At 39.0% G+C, this 23,238-nt stretch overlaps 1 protein-coding gene across 1 annotated transcript in view; it reads right to left on the bottom strand.

Annotated features, from left to right (window-relative positions):
* Positions 1-3,991: 3,991 nt before the first annotated feature.
* The window catches only part of LOC122672601 (U5 small nuclear ribonucleoprotein 40 kDa protein-like), a 43,051-nt gene continuing 23,804 nt past the window's right edge, over positions 3,992-23,238 (bottom strand). The window contains exons 2-7 of the mRNA XM_043870061.1: positions 22,639-23,023; positions 22,357-22,513; positions 21,550-21,594; positions 15,558-15,723; positions 11,396-11,766; positions 3,992-4,479 (exon numbers count right to left, since the gene is read on the bottom strand). Of these exons, the coding sequence (XP_043725996.1) occupies positions 4,161-4,479; positions 11,396-11,766; positions 15,558-15,723; positions 21,550-21,594; positions 22,357-22,513; positions 22,639-23,023 (1,443 nt within the window). The 3' untranslated portion in view covers positions 3,992-4,160. The remainder of the gene's footprint in view (positions 4,480-11,395; positions 11,767-15,557; positions 15,724-21,549; positions 21,595-22,356; positions 22,514-22,638; positions 23,024-23,238) is intronic.

Raw genomic sequence — 23,238 nt, 5'->3', positions numbered from 1 at the left:
CGTAGATCTCTCCATGAAAAAAATTCTTCAAGTTGAATCGTTTCAAACGGAAGTCGGATTACGGAGATATCTTTGTTGGAAGTTTTGATGATGCACGTGCACCCACAAAATGCCACTAATTTTGAGGTACCAAATGAGAATCGCTGTAACTTCGACGTCAAATGTCATAAATGCATGATTCCAGTAGCGCTTCGAAGAGGACTCGACGAACTACAATTCTCATGTGCAGTATGAAACCCAGATCAGCTCAAAGGCAATCCGAAAGGGCTGATGAATTTAATATAATTACTAAAATAACCCTACATGGATTTTTACGATTTCAGCACAGGTGAAAGCTGCAACCCACCTCTTTTCTCTTTTATTATACCTAAATGTCTCCAAGGCTAAAATTAAGCAAGTTGAATCGCCTCAAACGGAAGTCAGATTAGGGAGATATCTTCATTTGAAGTTCTGATGGTGCACGAGCACCCATAAAATGCCCTTAATTTGGAGGTACCAAACGAGAATCACTGTAACTTTTTCGTCAAATGTCAGAAATGCACGATTCCAGTTGTGTTTCGAAGAGGACTCGACGAATTACAATTCTCATGTGCAGTACGAAACCCAGATCAGCTCATAGGCACTCCAAAAGTGCCAACGAATCTGATGCAATTACTAAAATAACCCTGCGCTGATTTTTACGATTTCGGCACAGGTGAAGGATACCACCCACCGCTTTTCTCATTTATTATACTTATATCATTCCAAGATGAAAATTTTGTAAGTTGAGTCGTCTCAAATGGAGATCAGATGAGGGAGATGTCATCATTTGAAGTTCTGATGGTGCACGAGCACCCACAAAATGCCCTTAATTTTGAGGTGCGAAACGAGAATCACTGTAACTTTGTCGTCAAAAGTAAAAAATGCACGATTCTAATTGCGTTTCGAAGAGGACTCGACGAACTACAATTCTCATTTGCAGTACAAAACCCAGATCAGCTCATAGGCACTTCGAAAGTACCAACGAATCTGATGCAATTACTAAAATAACCCTGCACGGATTTTTGAGATTTTGGCACAGGTGAAGGCTACAACCCATCTCTTTTCTCCTATATGATAATTAGATCTCTCCAAGATGAAAATTCTGCAAGTCGAATCGTCTCAAACGGAGTTCGGATGAGGAGATATCATCATTTGAAGTTCTGATGGTGCATGAGCACCCTTAAAATGCCCCTTAATTTTGAAGTGCAAAACGAGAATTCTGTAACTTCGCCGTCAAACTTCAGAAATGTACAATTCCTATTGCGTTTCGAAGAGGACTTGACAAACTACAGTTCTCATGTGCAATACGAAACTCAGATCAGCTCATAGGCACTCCGAAAATGCCGACGAATCTGTTGCAATTACTAAAACAACCCTACACGGATTTTTGCAATTTCGGCACTGGTGAAGGCTACAACACACCTCTTTTCTCATTTATTACACTTAGATCTCTCCAAGACAAAAATTTTGTAAGGCTAATCGTCTCAAACGGAGATCGGATGAGGGAGATATCATCATTTGAAGTTCTGATGGTGCAAGAGCACCCACAAAATGCCCTTAATTTTACTAAAATAACCCTATGCAGATTTTTACGATTTTTGACACAAGTGAAGGCTACAACCCACCTCTTTTCTAATTTATTATACTTAGATCTCTCCAAGACGAAAATTCTGTAAGTTGAATTGTCTCGAATGGAGGTCGGATGAGGGAGATATCATCATTTAAAGTTCTAATGGTGCACGATCACCCACAAAATATCCTTAATTTTGAGGTGCCAAACGAGAATCGCTATAACTTCGCCGTCAAACGTCAGAAATGCACGATTCCTATTGCATTTCGAAAGGACTCGATGAACTACAATGCTCACGTGCAGTACAAAACCCAGATCAGCTCATAGGCACCCCAAAAGTGCCGACGAATCTGATGCAATTACTAAAATAACCCTACATGGATTTTTGTGATTTTGGCACGGGTGAAGGCTACAACCCACCTCTTTTCTCATATTTTATACTTAGAGCTCTTCAAGACGAAAATTATGCAAGTTGAATCGTCTCAAACAGAGGTCGGATGAGGGAGATATCATCATTTGAAATTCTGATGGTGCACTAGCACCCAGAAAATGCCCTTAATTTTAAGGTACCAAACGAGAATCGTTGCAACTTCGCCGACAAACATAAAAATTGCACGATTCCAATTGCGTTTCGAAGAGGACTCGTCCAACTACAATTCTCATGCCCACTACAAAACCCAGATCAGCTCATAGGCACTTTGAAAGTGCCAACGGTGCTGATGCAATTACTAAAATAACCCTGCGTGAATTTTTGCAATTTCGACATAGGTGAAGGCTACAATGCATATCTTTCCTCATTTATTATACTTAGAGCTCTCCAAGGCGAAAATTCTGCAAGTTGAATCGTCTCAAACGAAGGTCAGATGAGGGAGATATCATCATTTGAAGTTCTAATGGTGCAATGCAATGAAAGACACTATTATGAACTATAAAATTTAAGACCCAAAACCTTTATTTATGCTCTTTCGATGTGCGCTTTAGTTGCCTAGATGCCCACCTAGGTAATGGTGCCTGGCCACTTGGTTGCCTTGACAGCAATCTAAATTGGTACAAATATCTTCCACATTGTAGGTTGGATTAGGTTAAATTTTTTGGACAGGTAGATCAAAAGGACATTGATTTACAAAAGTTTCAGCTCAAACAAAGTTAAGCAAGTAGAATAATGCTTCATGAATCTAGTCAAGAAATAAGACTTGTTAAAATGAAAAAGATTGTTCAAACTACAAAGGAAATATTCCTATAGATGGAAGGGTAAATGATTGAGCTTGAATCTAAAATTGTTCAACTATTTTAGTTCTTACATCACTCTTTCAAGTTGTGGTATTTGTCAATTCAGGAAACCTTTTACTTTGAAAAAAAAAATGGTGGGACAGGATCAATATGGAGAATAGTGATATCACAGGCCTAGTGGGGTCCACCTTGGGGTATGGGTTAAGTTTGGGCTAGCCTAGTATGAATTAATTAGGATGAAATGCATCAATTCATGGAGCTTTTGGCTTATTTATCAAGTACTTACCTGGAAAATCAGATTTTGATTCGGATAAATCACCCATATCGAGTAATAAAGGCAATGATCAGCTCAGATGGGTGAGCTTTTGCTACAAATTTAATGTTAAAGTGGGGGAGATTATCAGTAACGCTCGCTGCATGCAAACTACTTGAAGCGCCTCCTCATCTCGACGGTCAGCGTTGAATTTCAAACACTTCTAAAAAAATATTAGAGCAATACATCTTTCGCAGCCTCAAAGATGGTACTAACGTCCGTAATTTATAGATCAGAGGTGAATTGCTCAAAATCGGACAAACGGTACCACTATCACCTAAAAGCCTTCATCAAGCATCCCACAATCAACATATTTAAGAAGAGCAGAACAAGATTCTTTTTGCTTCAATCATTGGGATTTTTATATCCTCTGCTATTAGATTATTTTAATGATGCACCCTTGATCAATGCACACTATTGTCCATGTTCCTGCTAACAAACTCGAGGCAGCCTTATGGTACACGCTTGATATCACGAAGCCTGTCCTCTTGACTTTCCATTGGGTTTGATATAAATATTATTCCAGGATCACATTACCAGTTTTCCAAAAGGAGTGTCCTAGTGCATGAGGCTCCAGCTACTGCAGGGTCTCGGAGAGGCTAATGTACACAGCCACCCCTGCTTCGCAGAGAGGCATTTTCCATATTTTTTTCCTAAGGCATCTTAACAGGTGAAGTACAGAGAGAGATCTCTTTGTAATGGTAAGTAAAATTTTGGCAAACGTGACGAACCTGTGGTCCAGCGGCAGTGTATTCTACTATTTAGTTCGGTGGTTTAGAACTAACAGCCAACCCCATGCATCCATTGGCCCACCTTGAGCCGAAGACACCATCTGAGACAACAGCTCCCAAACAATATACTCAAGCCATGCTCCAAAGTTTTAGAATCATTTATTAAGGATTATCAAATAACAAAAACAGCAATGTTTCCTTCACATAGAAGTCAACATGGCAGAAAAAGGGAAACAAATAACCTCAATGTAGAAAATGCGGAACAAAAGTGTTGAATAGAAAAGAGATGAAGCACTTACACAATCTTATGCAATCCAATGTGTAGATCAGAAGATATGGAAATAAGAAGTGGGAGAGAATGATGCCATACAGCTTTAAAAACACGTTTCTGGTGAGCTTTCACCGATTGAGAGGGTCTGTGAGAATTATATCTGATATCAAAGACGTGGATCATGGGATCTGCAGAGCCAGAAGTTATGTATAAACCATCAGGAGACCATGCCTGATTTATGAGTGCTGATTGTGATTCACTGCTCTCTTGCTTCCATCCAAATGCATGAATCTCAGTCTGTCTCAACCTAATATCAAACAATCGTAGCTGCTTCTCAGGAGCCCTGCATACAGGAGCAAGTTTCCATCACCATGCATGCAACAACAGCATGTAAGAACCAAGAGGTAATCGTTAATAAGCATTAAAAATACCATTGACGAGATAAATTAGAAACTGGGGCACAACTAATCTGCTATTAAAGCCCAGAATTGAGGCTTCTACAAAGTCTATGGTTCCAAATTGTCCCGCAAAATCCAGATTCCTGATCACTTCAGGAAACTGATGACCTGTTCAATTGTGGAGTCCTGTTTAGGTATTATTTTCTTTATTTAATTGCTACTAACTGTTTTTTTTAGAGGGGGGTGAATAACTAAATGTTATTAGTTAGGCTGGATTAGGATTCTATAAATCCAGATCTGTTTTGATTGGGTCTTTGGTTTTCTCAAAGTCCTAGATAGAGCAGGACTCTACAAATACAGCCATTGATTGAAGAGATTAGTAGAGTCAGCTTATGTTTTCTGTTTTCATTATCAGTCTAGGAATTTATCCAGGTCAGTTCTATTCATTCTTGGGATTCGGTCCAATCCAATATCATAAACAAGTTTACTGGCATAAGCCTAAACCACAATTTCTATGAATGAGAAGATTTTTTGCTCTGCTGGTCAGAGGATTTGACATAGTCTCTTGTGGATTCAAGAGAGTGGGTGCTGCTGTGGATACACAAGAGAATCTGGTGGATTCCAGCCCTTCAGTTTAGGTGGATTCCTGAACTGGATCTTCTATTCCTTTTATTTCAAATTTCAAGTCAGAATTCTTATTTCTCTTAACCTGTGATTTGCCTAACTGTGACTTGAATCAAATTCTGTTCAAAACCAGTTTTCCAATAAATTTTCATGTAACTGAGTGCTATTCAACTACTTCTACTCTGAATTTTCTCGACTAAATCTGTCATATTTTGAATCTGATTTTTTATTATAGTTCAATCATTGGATTGGAGCATTATAGCATTTTTTTTGTGAACCCTTAAAATTTTTCCATCAATTTTACTGTTTGGTCAGGGTTTGGATTTCCTAGTTTGATATTCCCATGTACCACTGAGAGGGGGGGGTGAATCAGTGTCTTCAAAAACTTTTCACACACAGATAATCCCTCACTGACGAATATGTCTTCAATCAAACCTTGATTGGCCGGAGCAATCCCGAGTTTATCAATCAATCACAACACACATACACGTTCACCTCGCAACCACTATGTGACCAGATCTACCAAATAGTACACCACCACTCTGCAATCCACACACTTCAATATGCAAGCAATTGAAAGAATGCACAGTACACAAGATATATGTGGTTCGGCCAAGATGCCTACGTCTATGGAGTGATACCCTATTAGAGTTTCGTATTTCCTCAATACTCATCTCTGTTTTAACCGCTACAATAGTCCAGGTGCTACAGCACCTACTTCTAACTATGCTACAACACAATCTAAAGGCTACAACCCCGATCCAAACAGGCCCCAACTCAAATGGACTTCCAAATATCAATACAAGAAACAAGTTACAAGTCCCCCCAATTACATAAGCATTCTAGGTTTTTCAACAATCAACTAAACCCTAGAAATTACAATAGGACTTGAAGAATATTGTATCACCTCTCCCTGAATAATACCACGATCGATCAACTACTCGAAGTGTAGAAAATCAGTGTGCAAGCGCTCCAATCTTCAAAGTAGTCTCCATTATCGATCAAGCAAGTTTTTTTGGCAGAAAAACCTGGTCTCTCCACCCTTTCTGCTCCCACAAGTTGCACTATCACGTTCTCCTCTCAATTCTAAGAATTCTGTGAGAAAGAAAGGGGGAGGGGGGGAGGGAAGAGACCAATTTGGCTTCCAAACGAGCAAGACATGGCTTCCCAAAGTTGGACAGCCCAAATAGGAAAGGAAAGGGGCAGTTTTTAATTTTCTGGGCTATTTCGTGACATTTCAAACTTCACAGGTCGGCGGCGTGACATTTCCACATGTAACGAGCTCGGCGGCTCGAATTTCAACTATCCGATCACGTTCTGGAACACGCGTGAGATACAGATTGTCAGATCTGTTAATTTTTGTCAAATGAAAGCAAACTCATTCTCAACCTAAGAAATGGAATCTGCAAAGTGGTTCTTCGATACGCCTCCTTACATTGTATCATATTGTCAGGCGGCTTGAGCCCGGATCGTCCGATTCGAATCTTCAACACGTGGGAGCTATAGGATTTGTTCGATTATAACCTTCACGTCGTTTCGTAATACGAATCGTGTAATTAATTTCAACCAAAAGAATGGCATCTAGAGCTAGAGCCGACTTGCTTCACACGAGGGGTACCACCAGCAAGAGCCAATCCACTTCACAGGCGAGAGTTGGTTCGATCATGTCACACAAGATGCTAAACACGATGCATGTGCCTCCACAAGCGCAAGCTACTCGAGAGCCCGTGCCGCCGATTCATACCACCACTTGAGGAGGATGATAGCATGGAGTCCATGGACATCAATGTTATGAGCTTGACTATCACTCTCGAAGTCCTGAGTCTAGAGGAGTAGTGCGCTAAGCAGTGGCGTGCACCATCATATGCCACAAAGAGCACCAATTTCGATCGTGGTCAACATCTTTGTAGATTATGGCCAGTATAGCTATTCTTCCTCATTAACCTCCGAGTATAAGGATTAGCACACACTGGGTCATCATTTGTGGACAGCATCTTCTTATTTCCAGCCCTCCAACCGTATATGCTGGTGTCGGTTCCACAATCACCATTCACTAGCAGTGGCTCTCGATCGAGTTCGTCATGGTTCAGAGATCTACACCCTAGGTTAGGATACCTCCGTTATGTTGATGATCACATTTATAGGGTTGTTGTAGAGGACTTTGAGCGTTTAATCCGCTATACTATGACATCGCTAGCTTTTGTGATACAGTCAAAGGATAACTTGCTTCGGCAACCACAACAACATTCTAATGGTTTTGATCTGGCCCGGAAAGCCGAAACTCAATGTGGTACTAGGACTCTAGGACGGGCATAGGGGTGACTTGCTTGTATCTTTTAATCTCATATCTTTGACTCTTTATGATGAACCATGTACGATGAATGATTTATGAAATGGTTTACAATTTTATGTTTTTCACTCCTAATGCATATTTAAGTTGTTTAATGGAATTGTGTGGAATAGAACACATATTAGAGAAGGTATACATCAACTAACAACGTATACTACCAAACTAGGGTCCGAAGTCAAACTACCATTTTGGGTGTGATTTTTTAAAATCTAAGGGTTCCACTATGTACAACAACTCAACCTTATCCCAACTAAATGGGGTCGGCTACATGGATCCTTTCAAACAAGGTACTAAAACTCGGAACTCGACCCTGGGAAAAACAGAGATCTCGGTCGAGTTGGTGCATTTTTTTAACTTGAAACCTAGTTTCGATGGGTTTTAGACCTAGTTTGGGTCTGAAACTTGGTACTCAACCTATTTTAGGTCATTTAAATACAATGGCACTATCAGATTTTGCAAAAACAAAGTCCAAATAGGAGTTTCACTTCGGAACCTAGGTTGGTAGGCGACGACGTACTAAAATACCCTACTTCACACATAATTGAGTAATAGAAAGCAAGCAAAACATTCAATGTATGTAAAACAACTTAAATAAGCATTAGAAATGTTAAAGTGATACATCAAACTGTTTAACAATGTTACAACTATCATCACATAAAATTTTCTTGAATCACGCATTCAGTCCCCACTAGTGCCACATAGTCTTCACAAGACAAAGTGTTGTTGTACTCTCTAGCAATTTTGTAGCTGAATCCTTCAATTGTGAAGCTGAATCAACTCTCCGGCAGGTTGTACATTGAAATCCGGAGGTAAAATGAGCTCGCAACCTTCAAAGGAGAAGAAAAGAGCTTCTGGACAGAACTCGATCAAGAAATCTCGAGTTTTGTCGAGTTACGACACTTTTAAAGGATAACATGGGTCGAGATCTAGGTCGGCCCAAGATCTCGACCGAGAAATTGCACTTTTAAAACTCATATTATGACTCGTCTCGACCTCCCAGAAAACCGAGATCTCGCAAGCTTTAGAACTATGCTTTCAAAACAAAGTAAGGAAAACTAAAAAATGAAAGTAAGAGGAAATAGGATAGCCTGGGAATGAAGAATAGAAATGAAGAAATAAGATAAGAAAAGTGAGATGTAAAATGTAAAATGAAAAATGAAAGTAATAGGAAAGAGGATGGCCCAGGAAATCAGGAAAAACTCAGCTACATGGTGTCAACAACGTGGATTCTTGCCCTCCAGTAGGCTCTATCTAAGGTCATACTTGGCACAAGACCAAGGCTAAGCATGTCATTCTTCACAACCACACCTATGGTCATTTTAGGCTTGCCCCTAGCTCTTTTAGCTCCTTCAATCGGAATCGGATCACTCCTTACTAGGGGCATCCTTAGGCCTCTGTTGCAAATGGCCAAACCACCACGACATTCTCGGAGCTTGTCTTTGTTCGGGGCGACTGCCACATCTACTCTAATACGTTCGTTCCTCACTTTATCCTTCCTAGTTTTGCCGCACATCCATCTTAACATCCTCATCTCTGCAACACATAGCTTCGCTACATGGCACTTCTTAACTGCCCAACATTCCGCCCCGTACATCATAGCAGGTCCGACAACGGTCCTATAGAACTTTCCTTTAAGCTTTAAAGGAATCTGCTGGTCACACAGAACTCAGGTTCCACTATGTTTAGAGGGCTTAAAATAGGGTTTCCAAGAAGTTTTTGGGATCAAATTTGGCCATTTGGGCCTTGAAATCCTTCACGGTTTCGACCAAAATCTTGAACTTTGAAATCAGCAAGGAACAGGATAGGGTATTACAAGGCCTCTCCTATTTCAGATCCACCCGTAAGGGGATAATAACAATTTTAAAACCCATGGATTTATGACCTCAAAATGGAATTCATAAATTGAACCCAATTCAGTTCCAACAAGTCAAAAAGCACACATATGCTATTCAAACTGATAAGATCATCTTGTTTTGTTTGGTGCTCACAACTATGATATTGCATATGCATTCAAGAACCAAAACTTGTCTGCTCCATGGTTACAGACCAAGTAAACAAATATAGTTTCATCATCATATGACCTGAAACAGGCTATGCATGGTCTTTATTCCAAGACCCATTATTCTTACCCAAGGTTTAAAGTATTGGTATCGGATAACATATCGAAAGGGTGATTTTAAGAGACATATCATACCATATCCTATCAGAGAGACTCAAGATATGCTAGATTTATATGGAAATTGTCAAGAAACATATGGAAATGCTTAGGATATATGCAAAATACAATTTTGATGCATAAAACACTATAAATAAGTAGGGAGAGGGATAGGCAAACCGCCAATGTACAATAAACTAGCGGGCGGAACCAATGGGGTGCGGGATGAGGTATCATATGAGGGGCAGGGGTCATTTCAAAGGGGAGAAGAGAGAGAGAGAGAAAGAGGGCGCTAGCTTACGGTACACCGGCAGTGTGCCCAGACTTTTCCTAAATAAGTAATATGTAAAATACACCATGAATAAAAAGCCGAACAAAGTACAACAAGACAATTGCATTCAATTGATTATATATAAAGGAAGAGGTTTCTTACATGTACTAAGACCAAACTTTTTTAGGTATTGTATTGGTACCTTAAAGATACAATACGTATCGGTTAGCATCGGTGGATACGGAAGGATACTTAAAACTTTGCTCTTACTCAAGAGGATCTAGATCCATGTAGGAGCTTGGCTAGCTATGAGGACCACTTATGCACATTAAGGAGTTCCTTGGATTCATGCAGTTGCCCTGCTTTGGCAGCACAAGTTGTTTGTTTTGTTGTCTTCTCCAAGTTCTCAAGAGTTAAGGGCAATATTTTTGGTTCAAGTTATTTCGAGCCTGGGTAAGACATTTCAAACCTAGATATGCTTTCTAATTTGAGTCATACTTGAGGAGGCCCAGTACTAAAATAGCTCTTGAAAGATGGAAAGGGGGGATAGAGCTTGAGGAAGAGGTAGGAAATAAAAAAGGTAGGTGAAGCCATAAGAGTAGGCAGGCAATCAAGTAAGCAAACATTCAAGTAGAAGGCCTTAAGTTTGATCTCTTTCTGTAGCTCCCCCTGATAGAGCTCTGCTATTAACTAAGTTAGGTGAGTAGTGTTTCACAATAGCATAATAGCAGGCTTATAGAAGGAGCGAGACAAGCAGAATACAAGCAGCTTTGAGTTGGGTTTGGAATCCCACACGTACTCTTTTTCATTTGTTGTAGACAATCTCACGGTTTCTCCTTGCTGCGGTTAGGGTTTCCTCTACTATTTCTTCATACAATTGTCTAAAAAACATTACCCGCTGCCATTGGTTAGTCTGTAAAGGTTATTATTTCTCAGATCATTATATAAAAAGGTGGTTGACATCATATCAATTGGGAATTGAATTTTGAATGGCAGTCGATTTGTTTCTTATACCTTCTTTCAAATGTCACAATTTACAATTATGTTCACAACCCCATAAGAGCACCTAATTTCTTCTTCCTTAGTTTCTTCCATCCCTTAAAGAAAGAGCTAACTAGCTCAAAGGCCCATGCGATGGCCTGAACTTGCCTCATGTCGCCAAAGGGAGAAAAGGCTCCCCTTTTAGAAATCGTGGCCACTAGGTGGCCTGGTGTTTGCCTTTCTTCCTACGGGAGTACGTGAGAAACTCCCCTGCATCATTAGTTCACCCTTGAAACTGGAATCCTAGGCAGTCCAATATAATAGGTGTTCAGGGTATGTACGTATAATCCTGAGCATAGGGGAAAGTAATAGCCTAATAGGAAAAAGGGCATTCATACAATGAATAGTAAAGGAGATATTCAGGAACAAAATTCAAACTTATTGAACTAATGCACCATGACTTTCAATGTTATTACTCACCCTGTCTGCACCATGTAAAGGTTGAAGTCAGTTGGATTTGGCAGCACACCCATGCATTTACTTTCTATTTGGTGCTTGAAATCAGCTCGTCCACTCAGCAAATCATATCCAATGATTCTTTTGTCTGCACCTATAGACAATACAATCTGCTTTTGCTGCATCCCAGCAACTCCCATGACAGCGGAAGAATGAAGACTCCGGTGCAACACCTTTGGTTTCCATAATTGTTCACCATCTTTCTCACTCCACAGTATTACAGCATGATCACTCCCACCCGTGGTGAAACAGACATCAACCCAGGGCATGAAAACTATACTGTTGATAATGCCTTTGAGATGAGGCTTCTCTTCTAAGAACTTTACTCTTTTTCTCTGTTTATTCAAGAAAGTAAAATCAGAGGCAATATCCACTAAAACCATCACTTGGTAACATAAGACATGTATTTGCATAGAGCATTTGTGATATGCAAGCAGATCATCAATGACATACACCTTGTAGACGAAACAAAACACATTTACCCCTTCCCCAGAAGTTAAAGCACATGTACAAGTCTTAGTATCTTACTGAGCTATGGTGATGCAGTTAGAAAACCTAAATAGGGTTATTTTAATGGAAATAAGCCTTGGGTTGGGTTCTATACATGTTGGGCCTTTGATCCCATGGGTTTTCAAAGTAATAGGTCACTTTAATGGGCCTAAACTAAGGGTATTAATTGCTATTATTAGGACTTAGTTTACTATTAAGTTGTTTTGGATTAGTCGAATTGAACTGGTTCAATGTTGTTCAATTTAAGTTTAAGTAATTGCTGTTAAGTGTTTTAGTTGGGCTGGATTAGAAATCTATATGTCCAGTCATGTTTTGAGGATGTTTCCTTTATTATTTCATTTTCCTAGTCAATTTAGGATACCTTATTAGTTAAGGATTGGGTTAGGCCTTTCCTTTTCAGTGTTTTGAGTCTAGTTTTGAGTTTTCTATGTAAGGTTTTAAGTGGGCAAGCATTGTACGAATTTGATAAATAAAGTTGTTGTTTTGCTGCTCTTCTTCTCCATTGAAGATCCCTTGTGTTTGATCAAGGAACCCCATGTATGCATCAAGGTAGGTTGGTGTTTGATCAAATCAAACCACCTTGCGGTATGGAGCCCAGGTGTTTAATTTCTATTTGTTCTTCCTTCCATCTTCTCCATTGATTCAAGTAAGTAATTTCTGGTTTTTGTTTCTGCACCTCCTAATCTGATTCTGGCTTCATATGCAAGTGTTTTTTTGCATGAATTCTGAGTAGAGCAATCCAGCCATTAGAATACCTTCAAACTTGGAGGATCTGTTAATCTTTGCAATAGAGGGGTTCAACCAGAATTTCAGGCAGATCACACCTGCTGATCTGGAGTTATACTGAAATTCTAATTCTACCATTTATTTCAGATTCTTAAATTTCTGCAGTTTGTTGAGTGAATCGATTTGATACTTTTACTAATCTGTTCTCGCTGAGATTTATACTCTGTTATCAAAATCGATTGCTCTGTTCTCTAATTTCTATTCTGTTGTGTGAAATTACTGTTATACCCTTCTCCTAATTCAACTAGGATTGGTCTGTATTTACTGATCCAACCATTGGAACAATTTTAGAATTTCAGCAACTGTTCTTTCCAGTGTTTGTTGAACTCAAATAGAGTTTAATATCATTCTCACCATCCAATTTCATGCTATGTGATTCCTCCCTAATCTGAGTTCTTGTTCTCTAAGGAAAGGTCCTATTTTGGTACTGTTTTGATTATTCAATTACAGTACTACATCATACAGCTCTTACAGCAGATTACTGCAACAAATTTGTCGCGTGTGTGAATCCCAGGTGCCACTAAGAGGGGGGTGAATCAGTGGATCTCAAAATTTTCTTCCAATCTCTAACAGATACTGCACTGGCGACGCTTTCTCAATTGCGTTCAAGATTGGCCAGGGCAGTCGTGTAATTACCAATCACACACAAACACGTCCACCAAACACTACAATGTGGCTGGGTACCAGACATTGTCCCACCACTCTGCACAACAATCATTTCAACTATATGCTGAAAATAAAAGTAATGCCCAAAGAGTGCCTACGTCCACGGAGGAATACCCCAACGGAACTGGGTTTTTCAACAAATATGCAACTCTAGATCACAAACCAGGACTTGTAGAATAAGGAAGACCTAATCCTGTGCATTCTAAAGATCAATCTGCAGAGGGGGATCTCAGAGAATCGAATTGTGCATCCCAATGTTCTCCACAGCTTCCCAAACAGACCTTCAATGGTTTTTCATTCATATCTCATTCTACCTCCATTTTCAGCCTTTGAAGGTGCTTCCAATGGCTTCCTCTCGAAAAAATACGCAACTTCAAAAAAAAATTCGTCTAAAAATCCTTTAAAACGAGGAAGATAAGTCCAGTTAAAGTTTTGCGGTCAAAACCCTGATCAAGGGGTGTTCTAGAATTTTTTCACAAGGGAACAGGGGGTTTTATGCAACAATCGAAAAAGCATTGATTAAGTGAGGTGCACTGGGCTGCTGCACTCGATCAATGAGATCATGAGCACGAGCGTCTCGTCCGCCACAATTTGTGATCTTAAGCACGCCTTCACAGAAGCACTTAGAATGGAATCTCCTCATTTGGCCGTTCATCACTGATATGGTATATGCTTAACACTGAAACCCAGTCCTCCCAGCCAACCAGAGCTCACAAAACGGAATCTTGCTCTCATAAAACACTCAATTTATATCCAAATCGACCCATACAAATTGGAAAATAACCTCTGTAACCTCAGAAACATGATTACACAATGTTTTGCTGGGAAAAACAACAGAATACTCACTAAGGAGCTCCAACTATTCACAAAGCCCCCCCATTTTTATTTTTTTTTGCATACTTCCACGGAAATCAATGTAACTGCTTCGTCCAAACTCGTAATGACATGATTCAAATTGTGTTGAAACCACGACTTGACGTACTGCAATTCTTGTGAAGAGTTCTTCGCCCAGTTCTGCTATTAAAACTTCCAAAAATAGCATCAAAGTGGACCCCACTGTGCGATCCTGTGAAATCGCAACTTTTGATGTACGAGGCCTTAACCTGCTGCTTCGGGCCTTTGCCAAACACTGCTTAGGGACCCAATATACTGCCAAAAGTCAGCCTCCATGCTCGGATGACGCTGTAATCCTGCCAAATGACCAAACTGCCCTCGAAACTATGTAGAAGCCCGTTTGACCATTCCAGCTCTGCCAAATCACCAGTAGCTACTACCACAACACCAATATGACCAAATACGTTGCCAACAATGACAACACTCCATTTCACCAATTGTGTGTGTGCGTATCATTCCTCCTTATTAAATATATTATTTGCTGATTGATAACAAATTTCTCCTACTACAGGCATTTTAAACACTTGGATACCTATTTTGACAGTTCCCTACCACTTTGAAATAGCGCTCGAAGAGTCTAAATATGTCATTTTCCTGCTAGCACAAACTTACACTGTAAACAAGTTATGTTTTTGATTCATGTTGAATGCTTTCACAGCATTTCTTTGACTCCTCCCCCCCCCCCACCCCTGTTTCTTCGACTCTGTCAAAGCACCTTTCCCTTGTTCTAGGTCATTCTCATTCAAGTTAATTAGTTCATATTCCATTAGAGGTTCAGTTTTGTCTTCAGTTTTTCAGCAATTTCATTGTCACCTGCCACTACTAGTTGGGACATGTAGCACTTGAATTTGGCCATCGTTGGTATCAGTTTTGTCCAGCCTGGAGAACCTGAAGTGGTTTGTAAGCTTATTTAAGGCAAAGCTTCCTTTTGCCTTAATCCTATTTTTCTGCAAAAATCAATTACTAGTAATTAACTTTAAGTCGGTCATAGTCTGGCTGAACTAAAGTTTATGGCATAGAACATCCCTTAGTTGCCCCAGTTAGTCATTTGGCATCCTCAATGACGTACAGAATAATATGTTCACTTACCTAAATCTACCATGCATCTTTTTGTGCACAGACGGGTAAGGCTGCATACATTATGACCCTCCCCAGATCCCACAGTGGCGGGAGCCTCATGCACTGGGTACACCTTTTTTTACAGATTTTTCTGATCAGTAATAGTTGCATAAAAATTTCCAACAAAACAACTAAAATTATAAGTTCTTACTTCCTGTGATGTGTTGAGATTCAGGACTGAGATCTGAGAATCCCCACCATCAGCACTGTAGGCAGAAAATAGGCTGTTTCCAAGTGGGTGCCAAGCTATATCTTCTGGCCATCTTCTTTGCTTTGGGGATACACAATCTGTACTGCTAAGTAGTGAAGCACTTGATCTGCAATTTCAAAAAGACATGAGCAGTGTGGCACCAGAGAGGCAATTTTTATCACAAAGTGAGTGTTTGATCAAAATAGAAACCAAGAAACAATACAAATATATTTAGCAACCACTATAAGAAGAATAAAAGGAGGAAGAAGAAAATGCATTTCTAGCTTGTACAGGTACTCCAAATAAGATATAGCAGCTACTAAATTCATCGTTGGATCATGCAGAGAAATTATGGGAAACATTATTAGGTAAGTTGGCACATGATCTGTAGACCTTAATGGAAGTAGATTGATGTTACACCTTGGAGACATGGCAAAGGCTTCAGCATGAAATACCTTCTTTTTTCTGTTGGGGAGCGCTGAAAGGAGGGAGCTTATGGGCTGATTATATTAGAAGGAATATGAAGGAAATACTTCGGCAAATAGTACTTTATATGTGATTTCTAAGGTTACACAACTAAATTTATAATGAAAAATAAAAGGGGATCCTTGAATGCTTGGTCTCCCAAGAAAGTTGTCACAGAATTCATTTTCTCTGCTAGCATACCAGAGCAGGAACATCAGTTTTTGAAATGATAGATGGCAGCTAGAGTACCGTTCTGTGACAATGACAGCTGGCAACAGAAGATAGACAATTGCAGGTCAAGGACAGTTTTAATACCAATGAAAGCATTATCATTAATCAGAACAGTGACGTATAGTCAACAAGCACAGGATATAAATTTGGCTCGGAAGCTCATTCATAGAAGAGTTTGGGTACAAGATAGGTCCTAATGAACTGTATCATAATATTCCAACTTCCAAGAAATTGAATCTTATTTAGGTGGAAGCTAAATAGTGGCAGCATTCTTATAGATTCAGTTGTGCCGAATTTGGGGGGTTAATCTTGCTCCCAGATTATACCATCGCAAGCATAGATGCAAGGAAGACATGAATCATTTCTTTGGCACATGTGACTTCTTGGTAGGTATGGAGATTGTTTTATAATCATTTTTTATGTTAATTACAATTCTATACAGCAAGTGGGGCGATCTAACCATGCCAGGCGGTGGTCAAGCCCTTCCCTCATTTCTGTCTCACTCGACATCCCAAGTGAAAATTCGAGATGAGTATCAAAATGTGGGCACCTCGACCGAAGTCCCCCCTCTCCCCGAAAAAAAATCTGTACAGCAAAGCAAAAGATTAGGATACTGTACAGGAGCTGCATAAAGAGGCCAATTTAGTGAAATCATGGGGAATTTGCAAGTCTAAACACGTGGTAAAAATCGAAGACAAATAAGTGGGAAGTATGGATTTTTTATTCCGTGTATCCATAAATTCCACACTACGAAAACTTTGGGGCTGTTTGGGGACCTTTTAAGTGCTCACGAATGCAGTCAAGGCCAATCACAAGACCGTAATTAATTATGAGGCTTCAGATGAAGGCTGGTACCATTACTAGAGGAAATATCTTACCCTCACGCACACCGTGAGAGTAACAACTAACAAAGCCTCAGACTCCTTATCAAATTATGCTTGTGGTAACCAAGTTATCCAAAAATTCACTTCTTAAGCATCCTTAAGTACGGGCTTATTTGGCTTGATTTCTATTTCAATTTCATGGGGTGATTTCTATTTCAGAAATTGTTTGGTTTGATTTCTGCACCTTATTTCAGTGAAATAGAACTTCTGAAATAGGGAATGAGACCTTTCAATTTCAAAATTGAAATCACATTCCATCCTATTTCGTAAACTTTATAAAACAACGTCACTTTTTGGTACTAACGAGTCTTTTACTCACTCTCACTCTCTCTGGTTATAAAGATGAAGATGAACAGAGAGAAGACGTCACCAACCCTCTCCGGTTAGGGCTTTTAGTAATTTTTCTTATTTGGGAAACACCCATCACCGGTTTCCCCTGCAATCTCTTTTTTTATTCTCTCTCCCCATTGACCTCGCTGAAAATGGTTAACCAATTGTAGGGTAGGTGCATCGATGAAGGAGGAGTTGCACAGAAAAGCTCCTGCAATTCGTCATTCAAAGGTATTCAATGATCTCTCTGTCCTTGGTGCTTTTTTTGATAAACCTTGGTCCTTGTTAATGCTGCTACTATTCAAGTATATAGTTGTTGTTCAAGAAAGCAAGGTGTCTTCCACATATAGACGGAAACATAGCCACCTTAATTGCTTATACAACTTGGAAGTCGGGTGAACCATTGTTTCCATTTTCAGAGCCTCCGCAACTCTCATCAGTGCAAGTTGTAGAAGCTTTAAGCCTTAAAAAGAAGCTGTTTTAGTCACTGTTGTTGCTTAAAAACCTGCCCTTTGAATGCTAAAACATCAAAGCAATAACTGGTATTGATATTTTGACTAGGAGGCAGATATCCTGTAGCTAAGGTCATGGTGTTTCTTTTTTAGAGTAATCTGTGGGTACTACTTTAAAGTTTATATGTCTGTCTATTGTTCAATCTCAGTATGTTCTTACATGTATTTCCATGCCTAGTTTAAATCTCTATGAGTCTGTGACTGCAACTTCCATGGCCTTTAAGAAAATTAACAAGACAATACCAAGGTAGTAATGTACAGGGTTCTTTTATTGTTCCAATCATAGTTCAAAATCTCGCCAAAATTTTGCCAAAATTTCGGATACTTCGGCCTATGTCGAAATGAAAAAATGCAATATTTCAGAAATTTCGGTCATCTCGTTTCGGAAATTTTGGTCTAAAAATGCACCGTTTCGTCGAAATTTCGGCTATTTCGGTCATTTCGTTTCAGTACTTAGGTCATTTTGGCATTTTACACCCATAAATGGCCAAGCAAAACTCATACAAAAAATATAATATTTCGGCAAAATTTCGGACTGGCCGAAATGGCCTTCCGAAATGAGATTTAATACTATGGTTCCAATTTATACCTAAAAGTGTTGCTTAATTAGTTAGTTTGTTATACTTTTAATACTATATACTATATAAACAAAGTCATGGTACATTTAATTAATGTACAGTAACTGGTTACAGTAATAGTGCCTATACACAAAAAATCTACATTTGTAGATCAATAATAGGCTGCAGCCTTGCTGCATATCCTTGTCAAGGAAATGATATGGTGTAGAAGAATGAAATGCAGGGGATTCTGCTATATGTATCAAAGTATATCATGATTTGTTAGGAAAACTTAGTAGTTGAATCTCCGATTCATGTGGAACACTGGGGGTAGCTTATTTAATTATTCTACTGTTCCTGCTGGTACCTTTGGTTTGTAAGCTTATTTAATTCTTCTACTGTCCCAATCTAGCCTTCTTCCATGACTCAAAAGTAATAAAATTAGCTCTTCATCAAGATATCTGGGTGTGCCCTTTGTTTTCTAGCCAAGTAATCAAAAAAACAAATCTAAAACAATCTGATCTAAAGATTTATTGGGAGAAGTCCAGCCATGGCTTCCAAGTTTACTCTGTCTCAATCTCTTCTTTCCTTATTCGATGTATTCTCTCTTATCTCTTGTATCTTTCTCAATCCCTCATTCAAAGGGATTCTTGATTGTTCTTTTGTGCATATAACCGATAGTCATTGACTAAATAAAATATTCAGTTCCATTCTGATGGATTTGGGGAATTGAACTTATGTCAATGAGACACAAGCCCTCTTTATGTATAATAATACTTATGAAGTACAATTTATACATTTAGGGCAACACCATCTATACCCTAATGGACAAATATACCCTTGTACCCATATTACAACACTCCCCCTTCAAGTTGGTGAATAGATATCAATCATGCCCAACTTGCTAACAATATACACAAAATTCTTAACACTCAGTCCTTTAGTAAACACATCAGCTAACTGACCATCTGATGGGACAAACGGAATACAAATAATTCCTAGTTCCAGCTTCTTCTTTATAAAGGGGCGATCAATTTCAACATGCTCCGTTCAATCGTGTTGAACCAGATTATGGGCAATGCTGATTGCTGATTTGCTATCAGAGTATAGGCGCATAAGCAGCTCAACTGAGAATCCTAGATCCTGAAGCAACCCTTGAACCGGATTATAGGGCAATGCTGATTGCTGATTTGCTATTGATTCGACCTCTGTTTCCACAGAGTCGGTTTTTTATTTGTGTGTGTGTTTCGCTGTTTCAGCAAGGTAGAAGGGGAAGGGAGAGGTGGGGTTGGGAATTCAGTGGATGTCAATGGATCGATGGGTTGCTGCAGTAATGTGCAGCAATGGGATGGGATGGGGGTGAGGCTCTGAGATGGGAGACTTTTTTTTTTGGTTGTTACTGGCAGAGAAGTAATAGAAGGAGAGAATAGGGAAGAATAAGGGATGAGAGAGATTGACAAGGAAGGAGATGGGAATCTTTGGCTCTGATACCAAATTGGTGGAAGGCCGGTTAGGAGATGAGGGAAGCCTGGAAGAAATCAGAATTGTAGGGGGGAAGAGAGAAGAGGGAACACACATGCACAATCACTTCTTGCACAAACCAGCAAGTTCAACTTCAATATTCAATTCTAAACTCTTCTACCATATTAAACATCAATTTAAAGGAAATAACCTTGCATAATAATAGAAACTACTAAATGGAACCAACCCAAATAGGAAACTAACCAAAGTAGGAAACTACCAAAATAAGCCATATCTAAGAAAAAGGAAACTACCTAAGAAGCTCCTACGTAATGTACCCATTTCAAATAAATAAACTAAAATAATATTGCATCCTAAGTAAACTACCAACCTATGCCAGATCAGAAAACCGGTTTAGGACCAGTCTTTGGTTTGGGCCTCCAAAGCGGGTCATGTCGGTCTAGCCAGGCTAAGGCAACTGCATCACCACCGCCTTGGGTCGCCTTGCCGCCTTGATAACTATGAAAATAACATTCCCTGAGGCCTCACAAAAAAATTCAAAGGAAAACCCATGATTCCCGGAGATATCAATGATTTCAATCCCTGTATTATATCGAAAATTTAATTCCTCATTGGATGCAGTGACACTTGATCATAATGCAACTAACATAAGTGGTCCAGAATGTTCAGACCATAGACATCTTATATTATTATTGTAAATAAAATTTGAAAAAAGAATTAAACATTAAGGCCTCAACCTCATTGTAGAAGTGCATATGGGTTCTGATTTGTAAACTGTCTCTCCGACATGCCACAGTAAACAAGGGGAAAGGAAATTTGCTGGAAATTTTCCAAAATGGTAGATAACAAACAATGAAATTATAAAAATAATATAACTCATTGACTGCTGGAGCATCCGTTTGCCAATATAAGCTATGAATCAGGAAACAGTATTAAACGTGTGACAGTTTATGAAGTCCTCAAGGGCATAGTATTAAATATCGTCTTGGAAGCCCATTTAGGCCAGACCAAAATTTCTGTGACACCAAAATTTTGGCAAAATATTGTACTTTTTTCTATGAGTTTTGCTTGGCATTTCAGGGTGTAAAATGACCAAAATTTCGACGAAACAGTGCATTTTTTAGACCAAAATATTGCATTTTTTTTTCATTTTGATGTAGCATCTCATCTCAGCCTAGCTGAAATTTCGGCGAGATTTTGAACTATGCTCAAGGGTAATGAATGAAGTCCGCACGGGGACGCCGGGGGGGGTGGACCATCTGTCAACTCTAAATACCATAAAACGAAAAGAGAACATTTATAGGTGCTTAGATACTTAAGGATAATAAACATAGCTATTATTTGTTATAGGCACACAAAAACCCATTCTAAACAACAAAGAATAATTGGAATGATAGCACCTAATATCTAGAAGGCATGCATTATTCACTGAATTGTCAAACAGACAGACACAACATAAATATGAACAGCAAAGAAAAGTTCAGAAAGGGACCCTCTGGCCTGAATTTGCCACAAGTTCACGACCCCATCCAACGCACTGCAATAAATTGGAATACACAAACTCCATTCAGATCCTGAGAAAGCCGGGTGGAGCACATTTACTAAATGTTCTCAATTATCATAACATACTGCCAAGAGTATCCAAGCATCCATTAAAGATGGGACGAAAGCTACTTCGAAATTCAGGCTTGTTCCAATATACATTTTTCACTCTTCTTCAATAGTCAAAGCATAACGAATTTTCATTCATAAGCAACACAACAAATTTGGTGGGTGAAGTAAAAGAGAAGTTTTAATCTTCTGATCACAATCAATCTAAGATTCATTAGATTAAATACAAAACCAAAAAAAGAAATCAATATAATTTTTTTACAAAAAAATAATAATAAATACATTGATGACCAGTAGGTAATATGATGAGGGAAGGCCTTTAGATAATTTGGACATGTAGAACAAGCACAATCAAATGCACAGGTAAGAAGACCTGATATTGAGCAAACTGAAGGTGGGGGACAAGGTGAGAAAAGACGTTTGATAACTGATATGTCTCTTGAAAGACTTGATTTGTGTAGTCAACAGAATTATTTGCAATAACGCTTTATTGAGTTGTTGAGCCTGTTCCTCTAAATGACTCATAAAAGACTAGGTTGAAACTACAAATGATATGTCTATATTTGGCGTCTCAACACAACAGCAAAATATTCACAAAATTTGTCCCTAAAAAGCACAAAATGACAACATAATTGAAGGAGAACAAATAAGTTATTCTTATTTTTTACTCTTCAAAAGATCCAACCACCTTGTCACAAAGACTTGATCATTAATTGGGTTCAAAGCTAGACTTCTCAACTTTCTCTTGTGTTGACTGCAGATGTGGGACCCTGGATGGCAACGGATTATGCATGGTGACGAGCGGCTACATATCAAAGGAATCAATTCCTTGTGTTGTTTCTGTTCTGCAACACCACCAAAAGAAATTCACAATAGTATATAATCTTAACTACAACGAAAAAAATCCATAAACAACAGAGATCTGCAAAAACTCAAAAAATGGGAAATTTGGCAAAAGTAAAAGAATTACCTAGCTTCCTCTTAGTCCCTTCTAGCATTCCAACAGCCTCACACTCGGAAGAAACCCCAAAAGGTTTCTCAACGCTGTTAGATTGACTAGGAAATGAAGAAGTAACTTGACTCTCAAGACTGACTGAAGCTTTCATATTGGATTCTGCCAATCTCAAAGGTGGTACAATTTTTGGATTCACTGCAGGAATAACAAGTTGTGGTCTTGATTGGGCCTTGGTTCGACTATGACCTTTGTCAATATGAATAGGGCTTGCTGATCTCTGCTCCTGTTTTGCTTTCTTATCACCATTGTCCAGAAGGTTTTTGGATACTGAGTTGTCTACTGATCGAAGACGTGATAGTTTCGATTGTGAATCATGTAACCGCCTCTCCGCTTCTGTAAGCTGCAAAACTTTACCAATGAAATGATTACTTAACCATTTACTAAACAACAGCTAGATTACGTTAAAGTGAGGAATATGTATGTTTCATTAAGCTATTAAAAAACAGACCATCCTCTTGGCATATCTCCAATCATGGTTCAAGATGTAAATAGGCATGGACTAGTAGTATGGATCTCTCTTTTCTTTCTTGATGACTAAATATTTAATTAGAACAA

Source organism: Telopea speciosissima, chromosome 8 (assembly GCF_018873765.1).
Source record: "Telopea speciosissima isolate NSW1024214 ecotype Mountain lineage chromosome 8, Tspe_v1, whole genome shotgun sequence".
Classification (NCBI taxonomy): domain Eukaryota; kingdom Viridiplantae; phylum Streptophyta; class Magnoliopsida; order Proteales; family Proteaceae; genus Telopea; species Telopea speciosissima.
Note: the sequence above shows the minus strand (reverse complement) of the source record. Positions and strands in the feature narration are given on the sequence as shown.